We start from the raw sequence: 26503 nt of genomic DNA, 5'->3' as shown, positions 1-26503 counted from the left end.
AAGAAATCACCATTATGCTAACATCATGTGTGAACCTTCACCGACAGAGAGAAGAGCAAAGAGAGGGGGCTTCCTGCGGTAGTCAGGCATTCATCACTAATATTGATTGCCAATTGAGAAACAAATTGTGCATTGCTTGTAGAGTATAAGAATGTGAAGACAGTTTCTGCTATAATTGTCTCCCATGCCCAAATGCAAAAATAAACCATTAAAAAAGGATGTTATATGTGGCTCATGTATATGCTTTTTCTAGCCTTTACTTAAACTGAGTATATGATTGGGTGTCACAGACATGTTATATTTAGTACTTTACCTGCAGCTCACACCAGGCAACTTCCACCCAGGTCTCAGTATCCAGGCCCTTGTAGACCGTCTTGAAGGACCCTCTCCCCAGCTCTATGTCAAACTTCAGGAATCTTCCTCCTGGAGATGTGGAGACTGCTTTCATCTCGGCCTCCTCTTCGTTCTCCTCACTGGATGCCTTGATAGCAGCTTTACCACCACCACCACCACCACCACCATTGCATGTGGGATTTAAGGAATCTCCACCTTTCTCCTTCTCCTCATCCGCACTGGCACTTTCGGTTGCACTGTCTTTATGCCCACCTTGACTTTCAGTGCTGGAACCTTCCTGTATCCCACTGGTCCCCCGCGTCCTGTCCACTATTGTCCGCAGGTTTATGTTTAGGATCTTATTCCTGTTATCACATTCAGGTGCTTCAAAGGTCTGCTCGTCTGCATCCGAGAACCACAGACTCCTCCTAATAAATCTCTGATGCACATTCCTCTGATAACTGGACGCACTGGGGTCACTCACCCCCCTCCCTACTGAGTCCACATGGTTGACATTGCCATCACCCATGGTCTCATACATATTTGGGGCCAGTTTACGCTGAGAGTTGGATACAGAGGGGTATTGTAATTCTTGGTGGACCTCTGAGTATGAATTAGGCTCCATGGTGATTTCAAAAGTTCAGTCACTTTGGTTTCCAGTTCATTCGTGCCATGGCTAGACTTCCTAAAGTGCAGAGCTAGATATGAATACCTGCAGCGCCCACTCGGTGACGCAGTTTGCCAGCCGAGGCCCCTAACGACAGTGGGATGGATGATAGACGAGATTGCATCCGATATGAAGATCTGCAAAATAAACGTGTAGCAGAACTTGAAACAAAATCAAACATGTCCTGGTGTTTAGGGGAAAACTAAAGATATACATTGGGTTTATGGATGTCAGACATTACGGAGTTTAAGTTTGTTGACGTCAAATAAGCAGGTGGATAAAAAAAGAGACCAGCCCACGAGTTTAAAACATGTATTTTAGCAGAAGCCATTAACGGCGAGGGAAACGATAAGCTAACTGTCTCTGACGTCACAAGTTAACGTTAAGTTGATTCAGAACTAACGTCTGTTGTTAATATACCGTAATATCTCAGGTAACAACGGTTAGTTACAACATTAAATGACACTGAACAAAGATGGGACACGACTTACCTAGGTTTAAAAAGCGACCAAACAACCTCGGCTACACTCTCGTTAGCTTTCCACGACACATACGGACCTGTCAGATGTTAGAAAAGCCCCGCTAACGTTAGCAGATTGTCCATTGCGTTTCAAAGGTGCACTTTAAAACGCCCTATCTGCATAGTGTCCACGTTTTCACGTACACAGGCAACCCCAAGGGCAGCAAACAAATCCGGGTCCAGTTAAATCTTTGCTAAGTGATCAAAAACCCCATATTGACGATGAAAAAAGACGAATATGTTGTATTTATGTCCTTTTAAATCCTCGCATCCTTTTCCTCGGGTGCAGCTACAGCAGCTCACGATGCCTCTCCATGGTGCCTGCTGTATGCGGAGCGAGTAGTTAAACACCAGTAGGGCCGCTTTAAGACACGGGAGATTTCTGTGTGACTACCTCCCGTTGGTAATTAATTTAAGCGGACAACAGTTTTTCGCTTGCTACCCATTAGGTTAATACAACGGTAAGGCTCACAAATGTGTTTCCCATTCAGCTGCTCGCTGGGCTCCACGCCCCTGGTAACGACTGGAGGGACCGTCCAATCACACAGCACGCTGGGACACCACATTAGACCCCACTCATCTGTTCAGAGTGACACATAGATCACATACAAATACTTATTTAAAGGCGGTCTAGAATCAATTCAAGTGATTGACAAAGCGGATAAATGATTATTCTTTCTAAAAGCCTGTTATCGTCTGTGTACGTATTTAATTTCTCTCACGCCCTTCACCAACTCATCCAATCACGTGTCTCTGCCTCTCACTCAGAGCTCAAAAGCCTGCTGTACAATATTTGTATAGGGATCTAATTTTGTAGTGGGCAAATACTATTAAAAAAAACCCCTCTGTGATTATGCTGTTCATCCAACAGACAATGCTTGCACTTCCCCTACACTTTGCTTTGCAGCTCAATTTGTCAGAGGTGCAGCTGAGGTGCAGTAGCATATACCGCACGCACGGCGTGATGAGCAGCAGCAACAGGGGAAGTGGGACTGAGGTAAGACATCCGAATCGATTTTTTTTTCAGAGAAGGGAAATCCTGTGTTGTGCTTTAATATGCTAAATGTGAATACATTTTATATACTGGTATAATAAGAGGTGGGTTGAAATTAGAGAAGCCTTGATGGATTATTGTCTGCCCATAAAGGTTTTTATTCTTGTTTTTTGCAAACTGCATCCAAAACCATCAATAGTGCAATCCAACAAGTGCCACAAAGGTGCTGAAAGACATACCTGTAAAATGGAATTCTATGCAGCAGTCATGAATAGCAACATTGTCAAACTTACATGGTCATATTATTGTTTGGATTTGGTCAGAGAGATGTTGTGTCGTTGCTGCATTTTGATGTAAAATGATCCTGTTAAAGTATCCACCCAAAGTTGTTTCTGCATTTTAATGCCACTTCTGTCCTGTTCTCATATTACATGTCATCTATCAAGGGGGGATGGGGTTATACCGGGTTATACATACACTTTACAGATTAAAAATGATGTGTGTACACTCGGAAATAAATGAATAAAATAAAACACTTAAACATAGATCTTAACATCTGGTGCAGGCATGGAAGGTCAGATGACAGTCCAGTTCAGTCTAGGAATGAAGCATTGTTGGCACCTGAAGTGCCCTAATAAATAGTGAATGCCCTTCTTTGTTTCCACTTCACTGGCCAAATTGCTCAAACAAACACATGCACTCTCAGATTTTACTTTTATATAATGTCACTCTACTTCATGCCACAACAAGAGTGCTAATGGGAGGCTGTGGCTCAGTGGGTAGTGTGCTGGACTTCGAATCAGTGGATAGCAAGTTCGAGTCCCCCAGCAGTCAGCATGTCGTTGTGTCCCTGGGCAAGACACTTCACCCCAAATTGCTCCTGTGGGGATTGTCCACAGTATTGAGTATGTAAGTCGCTTTGGATAAAAGCGTCTAACAAGTGACATCTAATGTAATTGTGTTTGATGTGACAATTGAATTTGACATTCAGTAACAACATATAGTGGCTTTTTGAGATGCAATTTCACAGGGCAAGGAAATGGGCATCATCATTGTCTTTATAGTGCCATTTCATTTCAGATAGATGTGTGTGTGTGTGTGTGTGTGTGTGTGTGTGTGTGTGTGTGTGTGTGTGTGTGTGTGTGTGGTGTGTGTGTGTGTGTGTGTGTGTGTGTGTGTGTGTGTGTGTGTGTGTGTGTGTGTGTGTGTGTGTGTGTGTGTGTGTTCCTTGCAGAGCTCAGCCAACAGATGCATAACATAATTCCCTTACGCTCAATAAAATAAAAATGTATTTACAATGTGTCTCCTTGTGTGAGTCAATACGAATGGGATAAAACCATGGCCGGCAGAATGAATATCTTTTATAGAGACTTTCCACAGCCTTTTAATATGTGCTTGTGTTACACTGTAATCTGGGACCAATCAGATTATGTGTCAGATGTCAGTTCGTTGCCAGCACATTCTTCAGCATGTCCTTGTAGATTTTACACTGAAACTTTCCCTAGAAATAAAATGTTTCTATCTCTGATTGCTATATTAGCGGGAAAGACCACCCCTATGAAATAGCCATGTTATCTTTGCCCTATGTAAGGCTGTAAAACTAAAAGCCCTACAGAGAATCATGGAAATTAGATTTACAGTTCGGTCGATCCTCACCTGGGACGAGGGCAGAGAAGAGAGAGGAGGAGAGAGAAGAGAGAGAGGAGGAGAGGAGAGAGAGAGGAGAGAGAGAAGATGAGAGAGAGAGAGGAGAGAGAGGAGAGAGGAGAGGAGAGAGAGGACGGAGAGAGAGAGAGAGAGAGAGAGAGAGGCTGCTGATAGGACATGATGGATGAAATGGGGAGAAGTGCTGATGTATAAGAAAAAAACAAACAAAAGGAAGGGAAGCACACCCATGCAGCTATAGATGCAAGTTAATTTTCTTTTTTATAATGTTGCTAAACAACAGCATGTTCATTTAACTGAATAATAAATGCAAGGTCTCACCATGCCTAAGTGGTGTCTTGCATTGTTGCTGCAAAGAGCTTTCTGTATGTCAGAAACAAAGTGGTACAAAGCAATAGTCATGACATACACTCACAGTAACTGACACGCAGGTATTTAGCTAAGCGGTAATCAGTTAGTGCGACGATGTGGGAAAAGTTTAGGATTAGGTGTGCAAGTTGAATGAGTTCCTTTATTTTGCTTGAAAGAAAGCCAAGACTTGAGTTGCCTTTTGAATACACACTGAACAAACTATTGTTTATAGTTCAAATAGATTGAGGTTTAATCTCAGGGTTATAGAGATTGCAGCCTTTCCAGAGGCTGATTTCAAAGCAAGTAAACCATTGCACTGCAACTAGGCATTAGGCAGACAGTTATTTATAAAGGGAGATCAATTATATTCCCCTAGTACATCAGCTTTGTATGGAAATAAGTAACCTTTTATTTGTTTAAAAAACAAAATTGGCACTAGTTTAAACCTCGCCCATCCTCTTCTTAAATGACTTTAGTTCATCACTTCGGTCCACATTAATCACTTTAAGAGGTAATCTTTAAGTTAATTATCTGCCAATCTGATTTCATTTAAACAATTTTTCTTTTATACTGCACACTTGGACACCTGATCTGAGTCTGCAGAAGGCAGAATATGTTAAGTTTTCCTGTCAGAATACATCTCCTATTCCACATTGACACAAGTTAATAACAGATTCAAACAACTTTTATCATTGTCTTCCCTTCCATCCTCACCCTCCTCCTTTTCTGTCTCGGTGGTGTGTCCCCTGAGTCTTTTTTTAGACAAGGAATGCAGTGTGAATAATTCATCACCAAAATAATGATTGAAACCAAGGAGCAATACAGAGCGATTTAATTAATGATACCTTTGGTTTTGGATTGTGCAAAATAACAATAGATCTGTAATGGCCGGGTGACTGATGAGCGCTCTACTTTCAAATGGGAAAACAACATTTGAAAAATAATGTGCAAATATGAGGTTTACTGGGTGTTTTTCAATTGAAGTGTTATCAAAATGAAAGCCTGGATCAGTGATAACAGTGTGACATACCATGGCCTATATTCCATATTTTCTACATTATCTCCTCTGTGATTAGTTGTTATCCTATGTTTTCAGCCATATGATAGTAGTAAAGAACAGGATAGATCTTTACAAAAAGCTTGGACTGAATAAGTATGTGGCCCTTAGCCTTGGCCCACTCAATACTAAACCGATTATGTACGTCAAAAAAATGTCCTTATGTGTGCTGGTGAATTTCTGAGGAAATCCATTTGCTGTGTTGCCAGGCATATAGACTGCATTTTTCCAACTAGTGATCTCTCAACAAGCATTATCTCACTGTGGTCTGTTGACTTGGGGATAAAGGGCTGTCTCTGAAAAGCATTTGTCAGTGTTTGAGAGCAGAATGGCTGACCCTGACACGTCATGACAGTATGCCATTTGTGGCATTTGGCACAACTCACAGTCACAAGGGCACTACACCACACCACGTTGCTTTCCCGTGGGCTGTAGGGAAACATGTTTTGAAACACTGTCTAATTCCTTGTTATGAGTCTTACTATGGGGCATAATGGCTCAGAGTGAAAAATATTTTGAGAACGCCCATGGAGACGATTTTTGAAGATTTGCTGGATGTTGTCAGGGTGTCTCTGAAGTGTTAAAATAAAGCTGTGCGAGATTATACAAATGAATGACATGAACTGAAATGACAGGTATGCTGCCAGATGAACAGCTTGGCCAGTGACATGTGTAATCCATGTCCAAAAGGCAATGGCTCATTAATGGAATTAAACATGGCTTGTCCAGTGGTTATCATCATCAGATTAAAAATAACTCTTCCAAAAATAATTGCTGCAACCAGAGCTTCAACTTCTGTAGCGTTAGTACTTCCCCCTCATACATCAACTTAACCAAGTCAACTGATTGTTGTGAATCTCCTGAATACATTGTAATTCAGCTGTGGCCTTCCCCAAATTAGAGGGTACAGCTCCTCTTTTCTATATCTCTGGAGCAGTGGGAAAACAGTTAATACGAGCTTTGTGGTTTGGTTAATCCCTGACAAACTATGCTCTCTGCAGCGGCAGGGGTGTGTTGTGAGAAAAAAAGGGAACGCTTCAGTGTTGAGGAAGCGACTGAAAGCACTGCTGATTATTTTATGTTCACAGAGAGTGTGCAGGTTTCGTCCTTGACAAGACTGAATCCTTAGCGATAGTGCTCAGTCAGAGCTGAACAGTAGCTATAAGTGGTTTGTCGGCAGCAGTGCTTCAAAGAAAGGAGTATTTTCATTATTTGTAATGAACAAGCAGAGTGTTTATCCAGCAACTGCTTGGCCACTACATTTATTTTTTTGCAGTGCAGAGTCCACTAGGATGAAGTATACACAAACACCAAATGTAGCCCATCTTGTTACATAATCATCACCCACACAAGAATCAATGAAATAAATAATTCAACGTAAAACTAAGAATATTTATTTTGATGCTTTTGGTTATCACCTGTTGATCACCCATAGAATGCAACCTAAATTAATTTCCTTTTTTAAGCCCCTGCTTTATAGATTATGCAAAAATAATTAATTAACTGCTGTGAGTTTAGGTTAATTTAGTTGTATACTTTGAACACGCAAGCATGAACACATCACACCTATTCTGGCTTCACTCCACTGGCTTCCTGTCCATTTTAGAGTTCATTTTAAGATTTGATTGTTTGTTTTTAAATCGATCAATGGGCTGGCCCCTCTGTAGATCACCGACCTCCTAAAGGTGTACACCCCCTCAAGGGCTTTGAGGTCGGCTGATCAGCTGCTGCTAGTCCCTAAAACCAAGAAAAAGACCAGGGGAGACCGAGCCTTCTCAGCGGTAGCCCCCAGGCTCTGGAAATACCTGCCCCCCATGTCAAATTGTCGCCCACCCTTCAAACTTTTAAGTCCCGCCTGAAGACCCAACTCTTTTCCCTCGCTTTGCCTTTATGTGCCTTTTATCTATTCTTATGTGTGCCTTTTATCTATTATTGTAATATTATATTTTATTAGCCTATAATGTTATGTTTGCTGTGAAGCACTTTGGTAAACCCTGTTTTTAATATGTGCTATATAAATAAAGTGGATTGGATTGGATTATAGTAAAGTAGGATAAATGAACAAAACTGCATTCGTAAAATGGCGGTTCTGGGTTTTTCTCAGAGACAAGTGTGCATATGAGCAGGAAATGACTGATGGGTCACAGTATCACTCACCACCAGTATATCAAACAGACTGCTTTGATTTGATTATGTCAACAAACAGTGGAGAGCTCACAGCAACACACAATATTGTAAGCTCTTAGAAAAAGAAAATGTGCATCATTTAGAAAACCACAGCAAGGAAAAAGCCTTGATTGCTGCCCATGCTGACTTGTTCAGGTTCAGCGTGTTTTAATGGATCTGTTACCAGTGTGTCAGTATCTCTCTGCTGTACTAATGGATCTGTTTTCAAAGGTCACTTTTCTGTAATGGCTGCTTGTTGTGCTAATTAGGTCAGAATGATAACCAGATCGTCAACATCGATGCACAGGAAGCACAAAAGTAGCGCCGGTATCATCATCATGCTGCATGTTGCTCTATTAAGAGAACAAAATGCAGCACAGAGCAGCCTTCCTGTTCGTTTGCAAGCCTACTTCTTGCAGGTGCTATCTCAAAGCCACAAACATTATCTCTGTGTCGGTTACTTTCTTCCCTCCCCAGGCCTCCCGTCCAGATGCTGGCCCCCGCAGCCCAGCCCCTCTGAACCACTATGCTAATAAGAAGAGCGCAGCGGAGAGCATGCTGGATGTGGCTCTACTGATGGCCAACGCATCCCAGCTAAAGGCTGCGATGGAGCCAGTGGCGGTTCTAGACCAATTTGACTGGGGGGGGGGGGGCCACTGGGGGGCCAGTTATTTTCTGAGGGGGGCACAATAAATGCAGGACGAAAAAGAGAACTAGACAGTATGAAGTAATTGCGCATAAGAAAACAATGCAATACAGTTATTGGTATTTGTTTCAGTACACTTATTTATTTCAGATAGATCTTATAGTTATTACTGTTAGCTTCAGCTTAAGTTATAGTGCAATGTTTGCACTAACACCATATTTATATAAAAATAAAGGCAATGAACAGTTACATCTGTACTTTACATAAGGGTGTCTGCACAATCTCACATTACAGCAACACAATCCTGCGGTTTTTGGCAAACCGAGTACCAGAAAATATACATTTAAAAAAAAAACTAAAAAAAAAAACGTTTCCTTGTTAGGGGGGCCACAGGGGGGTCAGAGCTCAGTGTTAGGGGGGCACTGCCCCCCCTAGAACCGCCCCTGGATGGAGCAGGGACCAAACTTCTCCTTTTACACTCCCATCATCACTAATCAGCATCTCCCTGTGTCTGCAGGTCGCAGTCGGGGTCCTGCTCATCTTCACAGGTGAGAAAATAGTGCTTTTCTTTGTCTGGTAACCCTCTCAACCTTCACGAGCCCTTTGTGTGTCTTTTATTAAGATTCACCAATGTCAAGTCCACGGAATCCTGACAAACAACTCATTACCAGTTGGCCTAGCTGTAACCATGGAAACAAGGCCTGACACCAGGTCATAGTTTGCGAGGTTTTAGTGCTGCCGTCAGCACACGTGGGAGTTGAAGGAGGGAGGTTACTTTGTTTCTCTATACGTGCGTGTAAACGTGTCAATACCTGTCACTGCTCATGTCTATGCATGACTTACAGTAAATAAACAACTAAATAGAAAAGTGCCTTCTATTCACTAATTTAGCAGCCACATCTGGTGTTGGAAAAAAAAATAGGTGCATTGAGATGGAAAGATGAGTAAAGATGAGACGCACATTGACTCATCTTAGCTCCAACCGGCGGAGTAAATAAATTACTGTTTGTTAGTATCCTCTTCAAAACTGAACTCTATTTCTAATCTATAATAAATGTAATAAAATAAAATGTAATTAATAAAATGTAGGTGATTTCCCACTCTAATGCTTGGTTTATTTTCCTTAACTTGATTTCATATATATTTATAAAATAGAGATACTCATAATTTACCCCTTTGTAAATGTGCTGTGTCAGAAGAAGGTCAGTCAACATGTGAGAGTCATCACACATTCATGAATACCTGCCCCCTCTGACCCCCTCTGACCCCCTCCATCCACCAAATCTTCGGACTCCCCCGACCCCCCAGAAGCCCCCCTCGTCTCCACTCGAATCGCTCTTTTCACTCCTCTTCCTTCATTTTCTTTGACTGCTCTGAACCCCGCTGCCCCCACCATCCTCCCCTCCCGTTTCTGCCGATCCAGCTCTGTCTAATGGAACCGGTGATGCGTGATGTGAGCGGCCTACATACCACCAGCCTCCCCTAACCCCACTCTACCCCACCCCAGGATCACACACAACCAGGCGGGGTCTTTACACCGTTTAACCTTTGGTAATCTCCCACAAACATACACGTACCGTTTTCCTGGTGGACACACACACATTAACCCTGAAATGTACCTTAGTTCTCATCATTGTAGCCAGTGTCTGTGATGATTAAGATGACAACTTTTACTAGTTATTTTCCATTCTTTTTTAGATCAAGGTGTTTATTAGGCACAAATGAGCAAGTATGTCACACAGGAAATACAAGCTTCCCCTGATTAGTTCACTCTTCCCTGTATTGTTTTTTCTGTGTATTTCCTTGTGCTTTGTATCAAAAGCTTGTTGTCATTGTCTGTATAGAAGAACTGCATATCTACAGTGATTAACTGATATTTTACATACAAGTATTTGAATGTTAGGTTGAAGCTAAGGCCAATGAGTCAATGATGGTACAACAGGTTTAAAATGGATTAAAAACATTATATTATAAAGATGGTTTATTAATTGTACACATTCCAACTATAGATCTGAAAGTTATACTTGTCTTCAATAGTACACATAACTTTAAAACGTGTAACTTATAACAGTTTATTGTGTTTTGTTGTCCTTAGCTCTACCACTAACCACTGTTTGACCTAACGTCTCACAGACCTCTCTCTATATCAAAAATAAGAATAATTTCCCAATCAACACATTGTTTGCCCATTTGATGAATTTGCAAGCTCAGAAGACAGGTTTAATTCCCTGTCATAATCAAACTGTAATAAAACTCAGAAATCCAAATTGATTTTTGGGGATATTTGAGAGATTATTGCTGTTATCAGTATGATAAATACACATCATATATAGATCTGATTAATCAATTGCTTTTAACTAAAACACTTTATCAATTTCAAAGTGTTTTAAAAGTCCTATAGAAATGGTGGTATGTTTTCTGAGCTTTTAAAAGAGTATTTTTAGCGGAATGTAAACGGTATTTTGCGCAGCTTTCACTCAAAATGGTATTAAGCAAAATAGCAGTTTAGACAGGGAAACACTGAGTTTAATGACTATTTTGTCATATGGCCTTGTCAAAGTTTAATAAACGATACTCCTGCATTTTTGTGTGATTACTCATAGAGCCTTTGAATTTCTCAAACTCCCAGAATTAAGTATATGGATTTATGGTTGAAAGCCAAATCCATGGAGAATCAGCTGGCTTGAGTCCCAGAATCAAGGAGACTGTTTAATTATATTTGTTGGTTTTGTCCTCAGTTCGATGGAACCTGAATGATGAGCAAAGGCATTGGAGGCTTAACATTATGGAAAACTTGACCACATGTCTGGTTTTTATCATAGTGGTTGTCAACATCTTCATCGCAGCATTTGGAGTCCACCGGCCGAAGCAAAGCAACTAAAAAAGACACAAAGATACACACACAAGTATTCTCTACATTTTAGACTTTCACATACATTCTTTATGCTCAACCTCTTTCTCACTCACAAACAGGTATTTTCTCTCCTGCTTTTCTGTGCAGTTGTCTGCTATAGACATTTATGCAGTCAGCATGTTGTGGCCTCTCCTCCCCTGACCTGACCTGGACTGCACAATCCCCTACCTGACCTACAAACACACTGACCTCTCCAGGCTCTCTGAGAAATTTCCAACAGAAAACGACTCACAAAAAAATCCAACTACTGTTCATTTACCAGAAAAACATTGTCCTGCACTGAAAACAGCGAAAAAGAGAGAAACATCAGTAGTGACAAAGGGGTCTGGAGCTAAACAACACAACATTTGTTACAAGTGGACAAACAGGAAAGTGGCGACAACTGTGATCAGAGACCTGTGACCTCACACTGTCTGTCTCTTTGCTGAACGATAGTGACCCTGAGCGCTGGCCAGACACAAATGCACACACAGAAAAACACACGCATACACACACATGCTGACAGCAGAACATGCTTCCATTTTTAATCGCCAGTGATGACGTGGGTGGAAGATGTCATGGTTATTTTCCAGACAGCATGAACCAAGAGGTTTGATGGGTCTGCTGAGCAAATGTATTCGGTGAAGGGTGTGCCTCATCTGACTCAAAGCACGTACAATGCACCTCCACAGCTTTAACCTTACTAATACATCTGCCCCCGACCACAGGCGTCATGCCTAACATTCAATTATAACAATGTTTGGTTGTGCCATGACTCTCTGTGCTCTGAGCAAAGATGGAGTGTGTCTGTGGTTCTCTGGACCAGCAGCAGCTGGTGAGTCAGAGTCAACACAGCACAGACCCCAGCAGAACTGCTTGTTAAAGTGGAAGCCTTAATTAGACTGTTTCAGAAATGTCACTGAAACCCCAATTAGAGTCGGAGCAAATGCTCATTTCATACACTTGAGTGGTTTAACACAAGAACATAAAAGCAGCTTGGGCCTGTTTCATGTAATCAATTGCTCAACACCTGAGGAATATTCATGTTCCAATCTATAATTTCTTCAACGTTACAGTGACAAAGCACCTTTTCAGATGACAAACCAACGTCATAATCTCATCCTTTTCCGCCTCCACAACTATCATTGGTAACCGTGGAAACAGCCAGACGAGACAAGAGCCAGATTGATGACACACACAGCTCCACTCAGGGCAGATCTGTGGACTGATATATATACATTATGTATGTCTATGGCTCCTATACTCTGCTTGCTCCATCTCAGTCCTGGAGTTGAACATGACCGGCCCTGTGGGGGACCGACATCAGAGGATGCTTGTGATCATGGAGGTCGTGCGCTGCAGGACTAATAATAGCTCCCTCCCCTCGTGGGAATGTGGATACCAGTAATCGAACTGAACAATCACCCTGGTTATACTTCCAACCCCCTGCAACACCTCCCTCCCCTTTCCACGACTCCCATCTCTCATCTGTTGCTCTCCATTTTCAGACAAGAGAGGGGCGGTAAAGTGCTGCTCAGTGTTGCAAATCTCCCGATATCAGGCACCTGAACTCTCCTCCACAGCTGTACTGTATCATCTCCAATGTGGCCTTTTCTCTACTGATTCATAATCCTAGGAGATACTTGAAAAAGGGCTTAAAGAGAGTACACAATGAATCCGCCCTGCACACAGGTCCTTTATTAACAATTGACAGTGTTTAATGTAGCATTTAATTAAAGTTGACTCTAGTCATTCAATCAATTTAATTGTCATTATTAATTAATGAAGGCTGTCTGTTGCTCCAGTTTGTCATTGTTATAGCACACCAGAACATTTTCCATCATCCTCATGTTTCCTTCTTATGGTGCACTGAATGAGCGAGCGGCGCCCTCTAGTGTCTCTACGCATCCTGTTCATACAGTGAACGTCAGATTCATATTTTGTTGCTTTCTACATTTCTTATTGTTGTAATGCTCTGGGAAGACTGTGATTGCCTTACATTTATTCACTCATTATCTACATGTAATTTTCAGTTTTGTCATTGAGGGATGCAAGTAAATAGTACTAAAAGAAACAGATGTAATAGTTGTTCTAAAAACTATTTTTTTATGTCATGTTCATATTGTCAGACATAACCTAGAGAGAACACGGCACTGCTCATTACTGTGATTTTTAATTGAATGTTAATTCATTGTATACATTTCTGAGTCTTTTGTTGTCACTCTTTTGACATACTACATAAAAACAAAAGATACCACTCCAGTTGAGGTCAGCATTTGCTTTAATTGAGCAAATTATGAAAATGATTACAGTGCACTTTAGTCATTAGATTTCCAACAGCACCATCACAGTATTAATAAAGGCACTGAAGTGTGTACGTGGTTGGACATATCTATGTTGTGTTTGAGAAACTGTGGTACACCAGGGGGGTATACTACGAAGCAGGATTTTCGCTTAGCCGGCTAAATTCAGGGAAAACTCCGGCTTTCCGGTCCTACGAAGCTGGTTCTCTTTTTAGCAGGCTAGATCTCCATGGTAACTTATGCTAAGCGGCTAACCTGGTCGGGACCAGGTTAGGTTGCAGGCTAAGAGCTAAACTCAGTGAAAGCACTGCCTGCTGACCAATCAGAGCTCAGTGTGCGGAGTTTAAAGCGATCAAGTCATATTACAGGAGAAAGGAAATACAGAAAAGCTGCCGTCGCAGGAAAGACGGCCGGCAAAAATCACCGACTGTGTGAACGTGAACATTAATAGAATATCACCTCCCATCTTCAGAGCAATCTGACTATTATAACATTAGCGTTAAGAAAGCTTACTTCAATATCTGCCACAACATAGGCCTAAGTAACCGGATCAGAGTAACATTAAGTACAGTCCGCGGCATATCACTTCATAATGTATCATATGTTCTTATCTGAGTCAGCTGAGCCGTATCTGGCCGTGCAACACTCACAGTGTCACATACTGTATGCAGAAGTATTATTTTAAGCAACACATTAAGTTGACGAAACACTCGAGACAAATGTAATTAAAGTCAGATCGTGTTTTAGACGGGGCAGTGATATCATAAACCTGTTAATGTACGCATTCAAACACTTTTTCTTTTGCCAGCTGTATTCACCTTGCAGGTGCAGCTATGTGGCTTTTATCCTGGATAAAGTGTTTAAGACATGGATGTTTAAAGTTTAACTTCTTCATATTTGACTAGTATTAAAGTTCACTTTTCATTCAGGAAGTATGACGCTGCGCTGTCAGTGCGCTTCTCCATGTTTGTGATTGGTCGAATGCTCCAAATACCACCCCTTTCATGTGAACGCGCACCTAACTAGATAGGACACGGCTGGCTTGAGCGATCCACTTGATAACCAGCGTCGTAGTACAGTTTAGCGAGAGCGGGTATGTTTTGGATTAGGCCAACCGGCTAACTCAAACATATCCAGGTTAGGTTGAACCAACTTCGTAGTATAGGCCCCTGAGCTCTGTCAAATTAAACAATCAACACAGGCGTTTTCATTTAGGTTGCCTAATTAGTCCCCTTCTCAGGTCTGTGTGTGTCAACAAGCTGTGTTTGATTGACATACCGTATTTCCTGTTGGTTTAGGTGTACCTGTTCGAGAGGGACAGCTTAACCCTCTGTCATTCGTGTTGACGCATATTTTGTAGACATTATGTGATTCCCTGCATAGCTCCACCCAACTTCTACCTGAGCAGTCTAATCTGTCTGTGTCTGTGAGTATTTGAAAACAGCTGTGTGGAGGTGCAATTTCTCAGTTATTATTCCGCTTCATTTTAGCTGAAAATGTGATTGGAATTATTATTGTTTTTTACGCACAATAAATTCAGATACGATTATTTCCAAAAATCCATGTAAAGCAACGTCAGCTGTGGGAATTTCAAGACAGAATGACACACATAATGTCGGCTCAAGTCAATTAGTGCTTACAAATGCGTGTAATTTTTAGCTCTCAAAGTGTGTATGAGTTTGGCACAGCAAAGTGGCAAATTTCACAGCTTGTTCTTCTCACAGCGCCTCAAGCAATTCAGCATCTAACGGTCTTCTTTTTTTCGCCTGCCAACCTCAGAATATCTTTAGCGCCTTTACTAAATCTTGCTGCTGAGCAGTGAAGAAAAGGGCTGGTGCTTCTCAGCGTCTCACCCTCTGAAGGCAGAAAGAGGGAGAACATAGAGTATTAAGAAATACATAGAGAGAGTGGTTTAGAAGGAAACACAAAGAGAGGAGAACATTGATATTCAAAGGTAATTTAACATTTCCAGGGAAGTCTGAACCCTCTGCATGACTCACCTCCGTAATAGTAGAGCATTGCAATTCCAACTGCAAAACTGAAACAGCTCAGGAAGAACATTGGTCCTGCAAAAGGAAAGAAAAGGGATAAAGTTCCCATCTGTGACATTGACACCAACAACACTAGAATATCTGATCAGCTGGTGGGCATTCAAAATGTGTGTAGTTTGTTGGTGTCTTCTAAATTATTGGTATGAAGTAAAACAAATAATAAAGACAAACTACATGGCAATAATCCAAAGCTGCCCTGTGCACAATTTTCTTGTTCACAGTCATCATCAATCATTTCTTTGTATGAATTCCGATTGGGAGTCATTCCTGATGACCTGTTTTCTCAGCTGACACACCTTTGACCCAGTGGAAGCGCCCTGACTGTTCAAAGGAATGCCGCACAGAGGAAGCTGTTTTTGACCCACAAAGCCAGCGCCGTGAATGTAATGGGATGATGAATGGGGCAGCAGCGTGGAGCAGCAGGGCCCACATTGTGATGCCAGGGGTTAAAAGGTTCAGCAGACAACTATGTTTGTAGAAGAACAAAGCTAAGTTGGGCTTTAGGGGTTTATCTGACAATCAGTGAGGGGCACAGAGGCACGGACAGTAAGACCACCATTTAAAACAAAACACACATCCTACTCATACAGCAAAATAAAACTACTACAACTGCAGATTCAAAGTTGTATTTCAGCCCATTAACCACAAATTATCTTTTTTTTCTCGTCATAGGTCAAAGGTTCGAGAATGATATAATACTTTCTAGGCAGCAACCGGTGTCTGTTTATGCCAGTATACAGTCAATTTATTTTGCACAATGTTATCCTTATATTCAGTTATGGTCTCTATCTATTTTGCAATGTTGCCCAAGACGTTTGTGATTAATAGCAGATGACTGTATTTATAATTCAACCTCAAATATATATAAATAACAGAAAGTGTATTTATTGATCTAGTCTACAGTAGGCTACTCAGAAGTTGTGTGAGCTGTTGATTAGATGTACCTCTATCATTCAGCACATGTCGCTCTTGGTGGATCGCCATGGTGTTAGACCATTTTGCATCAGACGTTTCTAGAACGTAAAAGAGTGAAAAATAAGGTCAACCCAACACTTTTAATATGAGACTATGTTTAGTCACATCCACTACTTGCACTGCAGTCCAGGCAACACACTGGCTTCCTTCTTTTCCTTGGATAGGATAAGCTACATTAGGCCAGACAGGCAATTACACAGCAGGGGATCCACCGATATGGGCCACCAGGGAAGTTGCAAGTGAGATCCGCCAAACCATTGCACTTCAAATGTATTGGATAACAACATGACTTTGAAAAGAAGAAGTGTAACTAACTTTATGAACAGGAATTTACAAGGGCATGAACAGATTTTTTCTTACTTCCATTTTCAGGACCAATTTTTTTTTTTAAAGTAAAGCAAGGTGATTTCATTAAAATAAGGCTGTAACAATATCAGATTATAGCTAAATGGTTATTATGAAAATAATTCTCAATAATAATATCGCAATTTAGAACATTTTTTAAATATACCAGCATAAATGCTAGCAGTCAAATTAATCTTTGACTTTTTTTATTGTTTATTTTGTCTATTTGTTGGCTTTTAATTACACTCATTTGTGTGTGAGACATTGAGTAAGGAGAATGCAAAGAAACTTAAATATAATTGATCAAATATAGGTAAAAAGCGTTGGGTTGTTAACACAATATTTTCCATCTGTATTATAAACATCATGATTTATTTTTACAAATCAGGTATATTATGACACCCCTAACATGACCACTGCAGTAATTCTACTGCACAATGAATTACCTTTCCATTACACTATTCAATACATCTCGGTGAGAAACTTCATCTTAAAAATACATTAAGATCTGTCTTTGTTTGTACCTTTCTGTATGACTCTGGTGGGCAGGCTGGAGTAGACGTCCTCAGCGTGGATGTGAAGTCCTCTGTAGAATTCATGACATGCCTCCTCACCCTTCCTGTGCAGGTGCTTCAACAACTCGGCTAACCGCACCTTGGTGGGAACGCTCAGCTTCCTGAACTGCAGGGGGGACACATAGTGAAATAAATAACTGTTCACAACTGTATACACACTGTGCCAGAGACCAGGTGCAAAGACATGATCACTTTTAAAACAGGATGTTTCATGATGGAATAGTGTCAAATGTTAACTGTAGTGACCCCGTGGGCTTCCTTGTCACTGAGTATCTGGGGGTAGATCCTGTTTAGCTGCAGCACCAATCTGTCCATCAGTTCAGTGTCCATCCTCTGATCCGAGCACAGGAAGTGGGCGTCCCTCTGGAGCTGCTCATGGTAATCGTCAATGTCTAGTCAAGGACGATAGAAAGCACAACATTAAAGACGAACTTAAATGCATACTACATTCAAACTTTTTTAATTCATATACATTAAGACATTGGTGATCTAAAAGCTGCATGTGCCATTGTGTGGAGTTCACATCAGGCCATAAACGTATGACCCTGTTCAATTAGAGTATGCTACAAAGCTCTAATTTTAGGCCTGCAGATTTTATGTCTAGTCTGACAGTAAGTAGTTTCTTGGTAAGCTGGTCTTGGCACAAGTCCTGCTCTGAAAATAAATAATTAAGAGGTTTATTCTCCAGTTTAAAGGTTTAAAATTGTCCATTTGACAACACTTAATAACAAATTGACTCAAAACGGTGTGCTTAAATAAAATAGGCTCTTACATTTGTTTTAACAGGAAGCCCGGGAGGTCTGCAGTGAATAAAAGTGTGTTGAAGTCCATGTCCTTTATTGACTGCTGGTTAAACTTGATGATCATTTGAGTATGTATTTTGTAAACGTTTTTTGAAGATACAGACTGATTTCAAAACCAATCTCACATTTTCCTACGAACTCACTGTTGATGTCGATCTCATCTCACTTTGATGCTTTCAACACTGAGGAATCAAGAAGGGTATCACTGACTGAAGTTAATGTTCAATATAAAAGAAGAAGTCTTTTAGTTTACACGTTCCAACGGTCTATCTTTGCCTTGTGAATGTGGTGACATCCAGCATTATAATTTCTGAAAAACATACAATTTATAAATTATATTTGTATTCAATAAAACTGGCAACACCTATAAAACAGGTGAAAATATCCTACTAGAAATAAATAAACAACATTTTTTGTTAAAGTGAATAAAAATCACATGATCTAAATGTCATATTTAAGGGCAGTTATTTTGAATACTCTTAAATTAAACATCAGGATTAGATATGATTGACAGTAAAGCATGCATATGTTTTCTAAATGGCTGCATTACTATTGAATTGCATCGTTTACATATAACTGCTTGTTTTGTTTTTAGGCTGGATATCTGAGCATAAATATGATCCAAACACTTCGTCACATTAAGCCAAAAATGAATGCTTTTGATAGCACATTGCTATAGCACCAACAACATTTACAAACTGTAGATTATTTATATGCAACAAGTGGCGCACCCACAGCACAGCAGGCGGCCAGTGATCCTCTGTATCCTTGAAGTGTGGGTGCAATGATTCCTGAAAAATATCCCAAAACATTTTACCCATGTTTCACAAACCTGTCATACTGAAAAACAGACTGGGGGACGTGCTTCCGAGCCTCCCGGTAAAACTTCCTGGTGTCCCCGGTGTGACGGTCTCTTTGCTCCGTTACATCAGCAAGCGGCGCCGCCTGCCGGGGCCACATGACCTCCGAGCCGCGTGGTGAGTATCCTGTGCTGAGCTGACAGGCAGATTACCGGAGCTAAACCTTCTCTTACTACTCACCCTGAACCGCAGAGAGGTGTCAGACAGTTATCCCTTTCATGTATTCCCTATTTTCCTTTATTCTAGTTTCAATTAGACCTGTTAATGACATATAATAAAAAAGAGAATTATTATTAATCATAATAAGAACATTAGGCTTAATAATACTCACTGTTAGTATTATTTATATTGTTATTAGTATTATTAATATAATCCCTATTCTTATTATTATTAGTATTATTATTACTATCCCTATTATTATTATTCATTTTTTTGTGACTAACCCTATTATTATTCCTATTATTTTGATTTTACATTCTTACATTTTTGTATTATTATTATTATGTCACTTACAATTCCTGTGTGTTCCTGTGCTACATCATTACTCAGACAAAATCACTGCTGCCACCTTATCACGATAGCGTGTAAACATTTACATTTGTCCCTCAGAGGGAAAGGTACACCATTGTATGATGTAATACAATTCACTTGTTATCAGTAGAAGTATTTCATTTATTTACATTCTTTAAAAAATAACACAGTATTATTTACATTGTGGCCAGTGCTCCCCAGCTGATCTCCACACCCACCAAAGTGAGCCTTGACATGAGTTCTCAGCTGCCTGTAATGTTTTGTGAACCCCTTTTCCATAGAACTCCTTAGTGGTGAACTTTAACCAAAACATAACAATATGACTTGTTTCTGAAAAGCTCTGTTAAGTGCATGAAAGTCCCTTGACATTTAAGGCGAGACACGGCAGGCAAAAACATCGTTTTTCAAGTACTGGTCAATTTTGAGATTTTGTGCTATTTTGATTCCATAACATGTTTTCTTTCAGGCTTTTGGAAGGAAAACGTACAAAATACACATTTAAGTGTTTATTTTACTATAGTTTGTCTATTTGCGTCTGTAGATTTCTCCTAAATTCACCAAAAGTTAGCATTCTAACGTAACATAAAGTACCGCGACCGCTGTGTGCACCATGTCAACAGAGGTATCGCTGGAAAGCTGTGTCTCTCCTGCACAATCTCATCGGATCCAAATATGGTCATTTCCTTTGTATCAGCAACCAATCGTGAAAGCACAAAGGGGTCTTAAACCAAGAAACGAAATCTCATTGGCTGGTGTCAATTTCTGACAACGTGATTCGTTCAGATGCGTCACGTGGTGTGCTAAAACACTTCCTGGTTAGCTTTCAGCTAGAAATTGAAATCTCAAAATGCCAAAAGAACGGCGAAAAAAACGTTCACAGAGAAGACGACAACAATTGTCACTTGCACGAAGCAAGGTTATATATAAAAAAATGACCCTGAACATGAAATACCTTCACGGAGTGCGTCGATGCGCAAGCTGTCATTCAAAGAACAGGAGGGTTTAGCTAGCGCCTCACTGCAATCTTTAAAGGTCGTTTTCTCAAAATGAGTTTTTTCTCCTACTCTGAGTTCGAAATTTCAACTTCAGTAGTACGTAGAGATACCAAACCTTCCAGTTATATTCCTATCAATATTATGAAGGCTTTTACAGAAGGGTTTGTTCATATATAATTCATAGCCTGAATTATACAACATTGTATACCTAAAAACATGGCGAAAATGGATATTTTAGGGCTGTTGACAGTATTTTCTGATTTATGGAATGATAAAAAGAGATATCCAATATCCCTTCTGTAAAAGCCTTAGATACTAATATGACTACAAAATGAAACTTTTGAATCTGGCTATATCCAAAGTTCAGATTTCGATTCCTGAAATGTGTTAAAATATGTGCATATTTAATGAGATAATGGATAATTTGCATATTTAAACATGCTATTTCAGAAAACTTGTAATACAAAAGACAATTGCCTTATTGTAAGTAATTAACTGGAGAAATTTCTAGCTGATACCTTTAAGTTAAAAAAATTACCCTATTCACCTGGGGTGTCTCGCCTTAAATTATAGGGCAAGTGTCAAGGCCAGTGTCCTGAAAGTGCCAGTGTCAGGCCAGTGTCAGGCCAGTGTCCTGAAAGTGCAATGGCTATTCTTTTCAGACAGAGGGCACTGTGCCATTACATTTTTTCAAAAGGCACATAAATCTGTCAGATCAGTATGCAAATAGAGCCTTCATACAGTGCAGAGCTGCAGACATTATATTTTTAACAAGATCAGAAATGTTCAGTTATTATTTCCTATAGTCCTCATTGTACAGACCAATTCATTTGGCCGGTAACCAAGTCTTTGACTGATGATGGCATCTCACACTGATATAATCCGAATGGAAAATTCTTTGGCAGGGTTTATATTCCTTGTGTTGGATTCATTGGTGGTAGATGGGCTCACTCCTGACAAACTGCTCTCCCGTCCTCCATACTGCCTTACGAAACCAGGCCTCACTGCTGAGATCTGCAGGCCTGGATTCATGGTTTGGCTGGAGGATTGAGGAGGATCGCTGAATTCAGGAAGACCAGACATCTTTGCATATTTTAGGTTTGGGTGTAAGAGAGGCTGGTAGTAGTCATAACCCGGGAGAGTAGAAAGTGGAGGAGCGGGGCCATATTCACGGTCAAGACCATAGGAGTACTGTTGATGACATCTGGAAGAAAAGACAATAAGTTGTGGTCTACACACATATTGACATTTATTTTTATTTTTGTTTGTTTCAGCAAAAGTCAGCCTAAATTTCACCTGCAGGCTTGCATGTTGTCGCACATGGCTGGGTTTTCATGGTCCCAAAGTGAAAGCACCTTCTCCGGGGTGTTGTTGTTGTTGTTGTTGTTGTTCCTGCCTTTATGGCTGTAGCGAGACCTGTTGTCTTCCTGATGTTGGGGCTGCTCCTCCCACTTCCACGTATCTTGCTCCCTGTTTAAGAAATATATTTAAACATGCATATCAGTACTTCAGTTCGTGAATGCATTACAGAAAACTCACTGATAACTAATTTTGCTGAAAATACTTCCACATCAGTAATGCCAGCAAATACTAGTGTGGATTTGGAGCTGTCTTTTTGTGAGTGAGTTTCATTTTTGTCTCATGCAAGAGGATGCCCATGCAGGTAAGCGGATGATACGGTACACAGATCGGCTCATTCTTTCACACTGTTGCCCAGATCTTTATGTAGTGGTAACACACTATGTGCCAGCATAAGCAAAGAAGACAACAAGCCAGTGAACATGTATGTAAACAGTGCTGGCTTTAAAAAATATATAGGAAAGGAAATGCTTTAAACACATTAGAGCTCCAGTGAATAACAGTGACTTTAAACTGCAAATTATTGTTATGGTATCTCACCTCTCTTGCTTTTTCCTTTTGTCTTCTCTCATGCAGTCGACCCAACAGCAGGTAATGAAGGCCATGGACATGAAGAGGATTATGGCCGCGCTGACAATGGATGCCAGAACAGCCACACGGAAACCAAAGTCCTCATATGACAGAGCTGGGGTGTGAGAGAAGAAGAAGAAGAAGAATGATGACTGATTAATCGACTTTATTTCAATGCCATGCACTTAAAGTTCAATTGATCATTTTGCAAAATCTACTGTATGTACAAGTCTACCGCTGCACATAAACTAATCCCACAAGTATTTCATTATTTTTGACCAGAGGAGATTGGCAGATTTTCTACTTTCCAACAAGGAAAGGACAATAAGATCTAAATCCCATTTTTCATTTCTTTCCGTTTCCCACCAACTTCTTTTCTCCCATGATGATTTATCCTGAAAGAAAATTAAGATCCTGCTCTCCCCTTTTCCACTTGCTCATCAAAACAGCGGCCAACTGTGCACCTGCCTCTCTATCTCCATTACCATTAATATTCTCCTTTAATGAGCTTTATCCCCAAGCAAGACATACTTTTCTCTCAAATGTGTCCTCACATCATTTAGAAGAATTCATTATGGCAAGCCAAATATCAAGTATCTTTATGTATCATAGCTCACAGCCACAATGTCTATCACATGATGGTTAATATATAGTATATATCCCATTTCCTCACAATAATGAGCAGACAGACAGTTCAGGGGAGGTTTTGCAGCCACTGCAATTCTCTCAGTAAAAGTATTTTGAAGATTAGATTACATATCACTTGTTAAACGCTTTTAGCCAAGGATGTATTCTACACACACACTTTTTAGTTATAAAGTGCATAATGAAGAGGCAATATTTCTAAATTAACTGTCGGATCCAGGTCTTAGTTACTCACGTTTACAGTAGGTCTCGCCGACCCAGTGGGGGCTGTTGGTGTCCATGACGCACTTCAGCTCACTTCCAACAAGTTTGTGTTTGGCTGGGCACTGCAGGGAGATGACTGTCCCCACCGTGGTGCCATTGCCCTGGATGATCCTCTGGGTGCCTAGGACTGGCAGGGTCATGGGTGCACACTGAGCCTGACCTAAAAGAAAATAGTTCTAAGTTCGTTAATCATTAAAAATTCAGCTAACGTTTGAATACATGCATAATTCATGTCTCTTCAAAAGAAATGTGTTTTCTCAGAGATGAACCGAGGACTCTGAATGCAAAAGAAGCAACTGTTCAGGGTGAACAACAAAGAATAATGGAGCACTGCAGATGGGATGTAATGTTGGATGGGACAATCATTCCACAGCTATCAGCACTGAACCCCTGAAGGGCTGCACAACGATGTGTGACAAAACACTGTCCGCCCCCTTGTGACCGCCTGGTGCTGTGCTGCATCGGATTCTAACCGTATCGAAACAGGAAATGTGATAAATCATTAAACAAAATGCCTGCAAGGCTGGTGGAAACATAAGGGCCATCTGCAGCCATGCTAAACAACTGGTTATCATACAGCACAGTGCTCAGCATATTGGCTACAGGAGGGGAGGTCTCTCACTGTGTTAGCTCGGTACGTCAGCAGTCTGGCACGGAGAACCAACAACATAAAATCACTTCATCATGACACAAGCTGTTGGGTTGCAAATAAAAACAATGACATCAAGTCGGTGATTTCCAGCACGACTGGGACGGATAATGTGATCAGGCCAAGTCCAAATCTGCCTGTTTACTGAGGACACGCTGCTACTGGTGTTCACTTTAACCAATACACTTCTGGCATTGGAGAGATTTTGTAGTTTTCCTCTTTGTAATTATTCACTGTAAGAAAACATCCAAGAATGTGACGTTCTTCCTAGGGGCTGTGCACCTATAGGAGAAGAATGTGGTGCACTTTATCACCACAGGGGGCTTGAAAGCACACTAAAAATTTGAGGTGTCACAGACAGACAGACAGACAGACAGACAGACAGACAGACAGACAGACAGACAGACAGACAGACAGACAGACAGACAGACAGACAGACAGACAGACAGACAGACAGACAGACAGACAGACAGACAGACAGACAGACAGACAGACAGACAGACAGACAGACAGACAGACAGACAGACAGACAGACAGACAGACAGACAGACAGACAGACAGACGACAGACAGACAGACAGACAGACAGACAGACAGACAGACAGACAGACAGACAGACAGACAGACAGACAGACAGACAGACAGACAGACAGACAGACAGACAGACAGAGATGAGGATGAAGATTTACACACACTTAAAATGTGACAGTGACACTTGTAAAGATTCAACTGGGATACTCTCCTAAGCATTAAGCTCAACATGTTCACGTTTATGTAACATAGGGTTGCACTTAATAGCCGATAGATAGAGAGAATTACTTTTATGTAATGTATGTGTTTGTGTCAGAGAGAGATGCTCAGTCCATCAGTTTCTGGTGTAAAGCCACCAGTGATACTCCCCTTTTCACTTCCTCTTTTCTTTCTAAAAATAGGCGTAGATTATAAAATCTAGAAGAAAGGTGTGCATGATGTTCATTTACTTGCCAACAACTATTATTATATGATAGAAAGTGTATTCACCTAAGCAATTTTTGTTTCTCAGAAATCATCACAGACCCATAAAAAAAAAATCAAATCTGTAATGCATACCTTGACTGTTATTGAAGAACACTAACTTTAAAACTAGAGGGATATTGCAAAAGATACATTAAATCTCAATACATAAATGCAATGATCTTTGAATAAAACTTGTAGACAACCCTCTTACAAAATATGTATATGTAATATTCTAAAATACAGGCCTTTCTGTTAATAATAGAAGTAGAGCAAAGTGCCTAAAATAATTCTGTCATATATACTCGAGACAGCATGTTGAATCAGTTCATCGTTTTTACCTGAATTATTCCGGTAACGGCTGTCATCTTTGTTGGTAAAATCAGTCCGGGACACATCTGCTATCGAAGCTGTTGCCGCTGACATGGTGGTGACTGACAGACGTCCCCCGGTCCGCTGTTTGGTGTGCGTAAAGACTGCGCACCGGAGCTCCTCTGTGCCCGGTACAGGCTAAACAAGTCGGGATTCCGTTGGACTGGAGTCGTGCGTGAGCTTCTCCACCCGATTGTATTCGTCCCTCTGCCTTTCAGTGAGCAGCCTGTCATCAACAGAGTCCTCCCACAAGGCTTTCTCACCGCAACATCAACGTGTTCAAATTCCCCGGTTTGGACAGGGGCTCATGATGGGCACCCGAGAGTACGAAGAGAGCTGAAGTGATCAGTGGAGACCTTGTTGTTGACCAAACAAAAATGACTTTGTGAATTACACAAGGTCAGATAAAGTTAGATATATGCAAGTTGAGAGCAGGATAAAGCAGAAATAAGCCTTCTCTTTGTGGGCAGGATGTTGCACCGCTGCTCGGTTTGAGTCAAGACGTGATACTTCAGACAGGGTTGAACATGATCAAAAGACACGCACATGTACTACGTGATGTAAAGCTCATTTTAAGAAATGTGGGGCCATTAAGAAACATATTTAAGACTGCACTGTTCCCAGTCCTAACTCCAGTACCCACATTTATTTCGCAAAGATCAGGCTTAAGTGTGAGTTTTAATTTAAAGGGAGCTACTTTATGAACAGATTTATAGCTTGAATGTCCAAACTGGCATCATATCTGGCACACATTTATGCTTAACATCAGCTTCAAAATATACTCATTAAATAATGGCAAGTTGCAGAAGTGTGCCAAATACAAAGGGCTAAACGTCATATTGATAATAAAGTGTCTTATAAAAGGTGGAAGAGGGAATGACAATTGACTGCTCATTTAAAAAACGTCTGTTTCCCTGTAAGT

At 40.7% G+C, this 26503-nt stretch overlaps 3 protein-coding genes and 1 pseudogene across 5 annotated transcripts in view; 1 reads left to right on the top strand and 3 right to left on the bottom strand.

Annotated features, from left to right (window-relative positions):
• The window catches only part of LOC117543132 (serine/threonine-protein kinase WNK2), a 40896-nt gene extending 38701 nt beyond the window's left edge, over positions 1–2195 (bottom strand). Inside the window, 2 exon segments of the mRNA XM_034211225.1 lie at positions 314–1137; positions 1492–2195. Of these exon segments, the coding sequence (XP_034067116.1) occupies positions 314–958 (645 nt within the window). The 5' untranslated portion in view covers positions 959–1137; positions 1492–2195.
• A 289-nt stretch (positions 2196–2484) lies between these two features.
• On the top strand, positions 2485–11280 carry LOC117542962 (annotated as a pseudogene).
• A 3381-nt stretch (positions 11281–14661) lies between these two features.
• On the bottom strand, positions 14662–19310 carry LOC117543076 (caspase recruitment domain-containing protein 19-like). Of its 2 annotated transcripts, none has more exons than XM_034211127.1 (6): positions 19177–19310; positions 17788–17933; positions 17491–17647; positions 16591–16659; positions 15596–15661; positions 14662–15451 (listed from the first exon to the last, which is right to left on the bottom strand). In XM_034211127.1, exons 1-6 carry the CDS (start codon positions 19181–19183, stop codon positions 15333–15335), a joined length of 564 nt encoding a protein of 187 aa, XP_034067018.1. In that variant the 5' UTR covers positions 19184–19310; the 3' UTR covers positions 14662–15332. The 2 variants fall into 2 exon arrangements, with proteins under 2 accessions (XP_034067018.1, XP_034067019.1); XM_034211128.1 differs by having other exon boundaries at positions 17788–18526; positions 19177–19197.
• A 47-nt stretch (positions 19311–19357) lies between these two features.
• On the bottom strand, positions 19358–25948 carry LOC117543075. Of its 2 annotated transcripts, XM_034211125.1 has the most exons (6): positions 25551–25948; positions 23540–23728; positions 22630–22774; positions 22027–22200; positions 21553–21934; positions 19358–19462 (listed from the first exon to the last, which is right to left on the bottom strand). In XM_034211125.1, the coding sequence occupies exons 1-5, from the start codon at positions 25633–25635 to the stop codon at positions 21598–21600; spliced, it is 930 nt and encodes a 309-aa protein (XP_034067016.1). In that variant the 5' UTR covers positions 25636–25948; the 3' UTR covers positions 19358–19462; positions 21553–21597. The 2 variants fall into 2 exon arrangements, with proteins under 2 accessions (XP_034067016.1, XP_034067015.1); XM_034211124.1 differs by lacking the exon at positions 19358–19462 and having other exon boundaries at positions 21360–21934.
• Positions 25949–26503: the final 555 nt, after the last annotated feature.

The sequence above is a fragment of the Gymnodraco acuticeps genome, unplaced genomic scaffold, assembly GCF_902827175.1.
Source record: "Gymnodraco acuticeps unplaced genomic scaffold, fGymAcu1.1, whole genome shotgun sequence".
In the NCBI taxonomy this organism is placed as follows: Eukaryota; Metazoa; Chordata; class Actinopteri; order Perciformes; family Bathydraconidae; genus Gymnodraco; species Gymnodraco acuticeps.
Note: the sequence above shows the minus strand (reverse complement) of the source record. Positions and strands in the feature narration are given on the sequence as shown.

What these genes read in the sequence shown, in the direction of transcription:
- LOC117543075 (XM_034211125.1), bottom strand. Translation starts at nt 25,635, where the DNA reads ATGTCAGCGGCAACAGCTTCGATAGCAGATGTGTCCCGGACTGATTTT. An exon ending in AAAAGGAAAAAGCAAGAGAG is followed by an intron (nt 22,201 to 22,629) that starts GTGAGATACCAT and finishes TTTCTTAAACAG; the next exon opens with GGAGCAAGATACGTGGAAGT. An exon ending in GACAACATGCAAGCCTGCAG is followed by an intron (nt 21,935 to 22,026) that starts GTGAAATTTAGG and finishes CTTTTCTTCCAG; the next exon opens with ATGTCATCAACAGTACTCCT.
- LOC117543076 (XM_034211127.1), bottom strand. An exon ending in CACCAGAGTCATACAGAAAG is followed by an intron (nt 16,660 to 17,490) that starts GTACAAACAAAG and finishes TTTACGTTCTAG; the next exon opens with AAACGTCTGATGCAAAATGG. An exon ending in AATGCTCTACTATTACGGAG is followed by an intron (nt 15,452 to 15,595) that starts GTGAGTCATGCA and finishes TTCTGCCTTCAG; the next exon opens with AGGGTGAGACGCTGAGAAGC.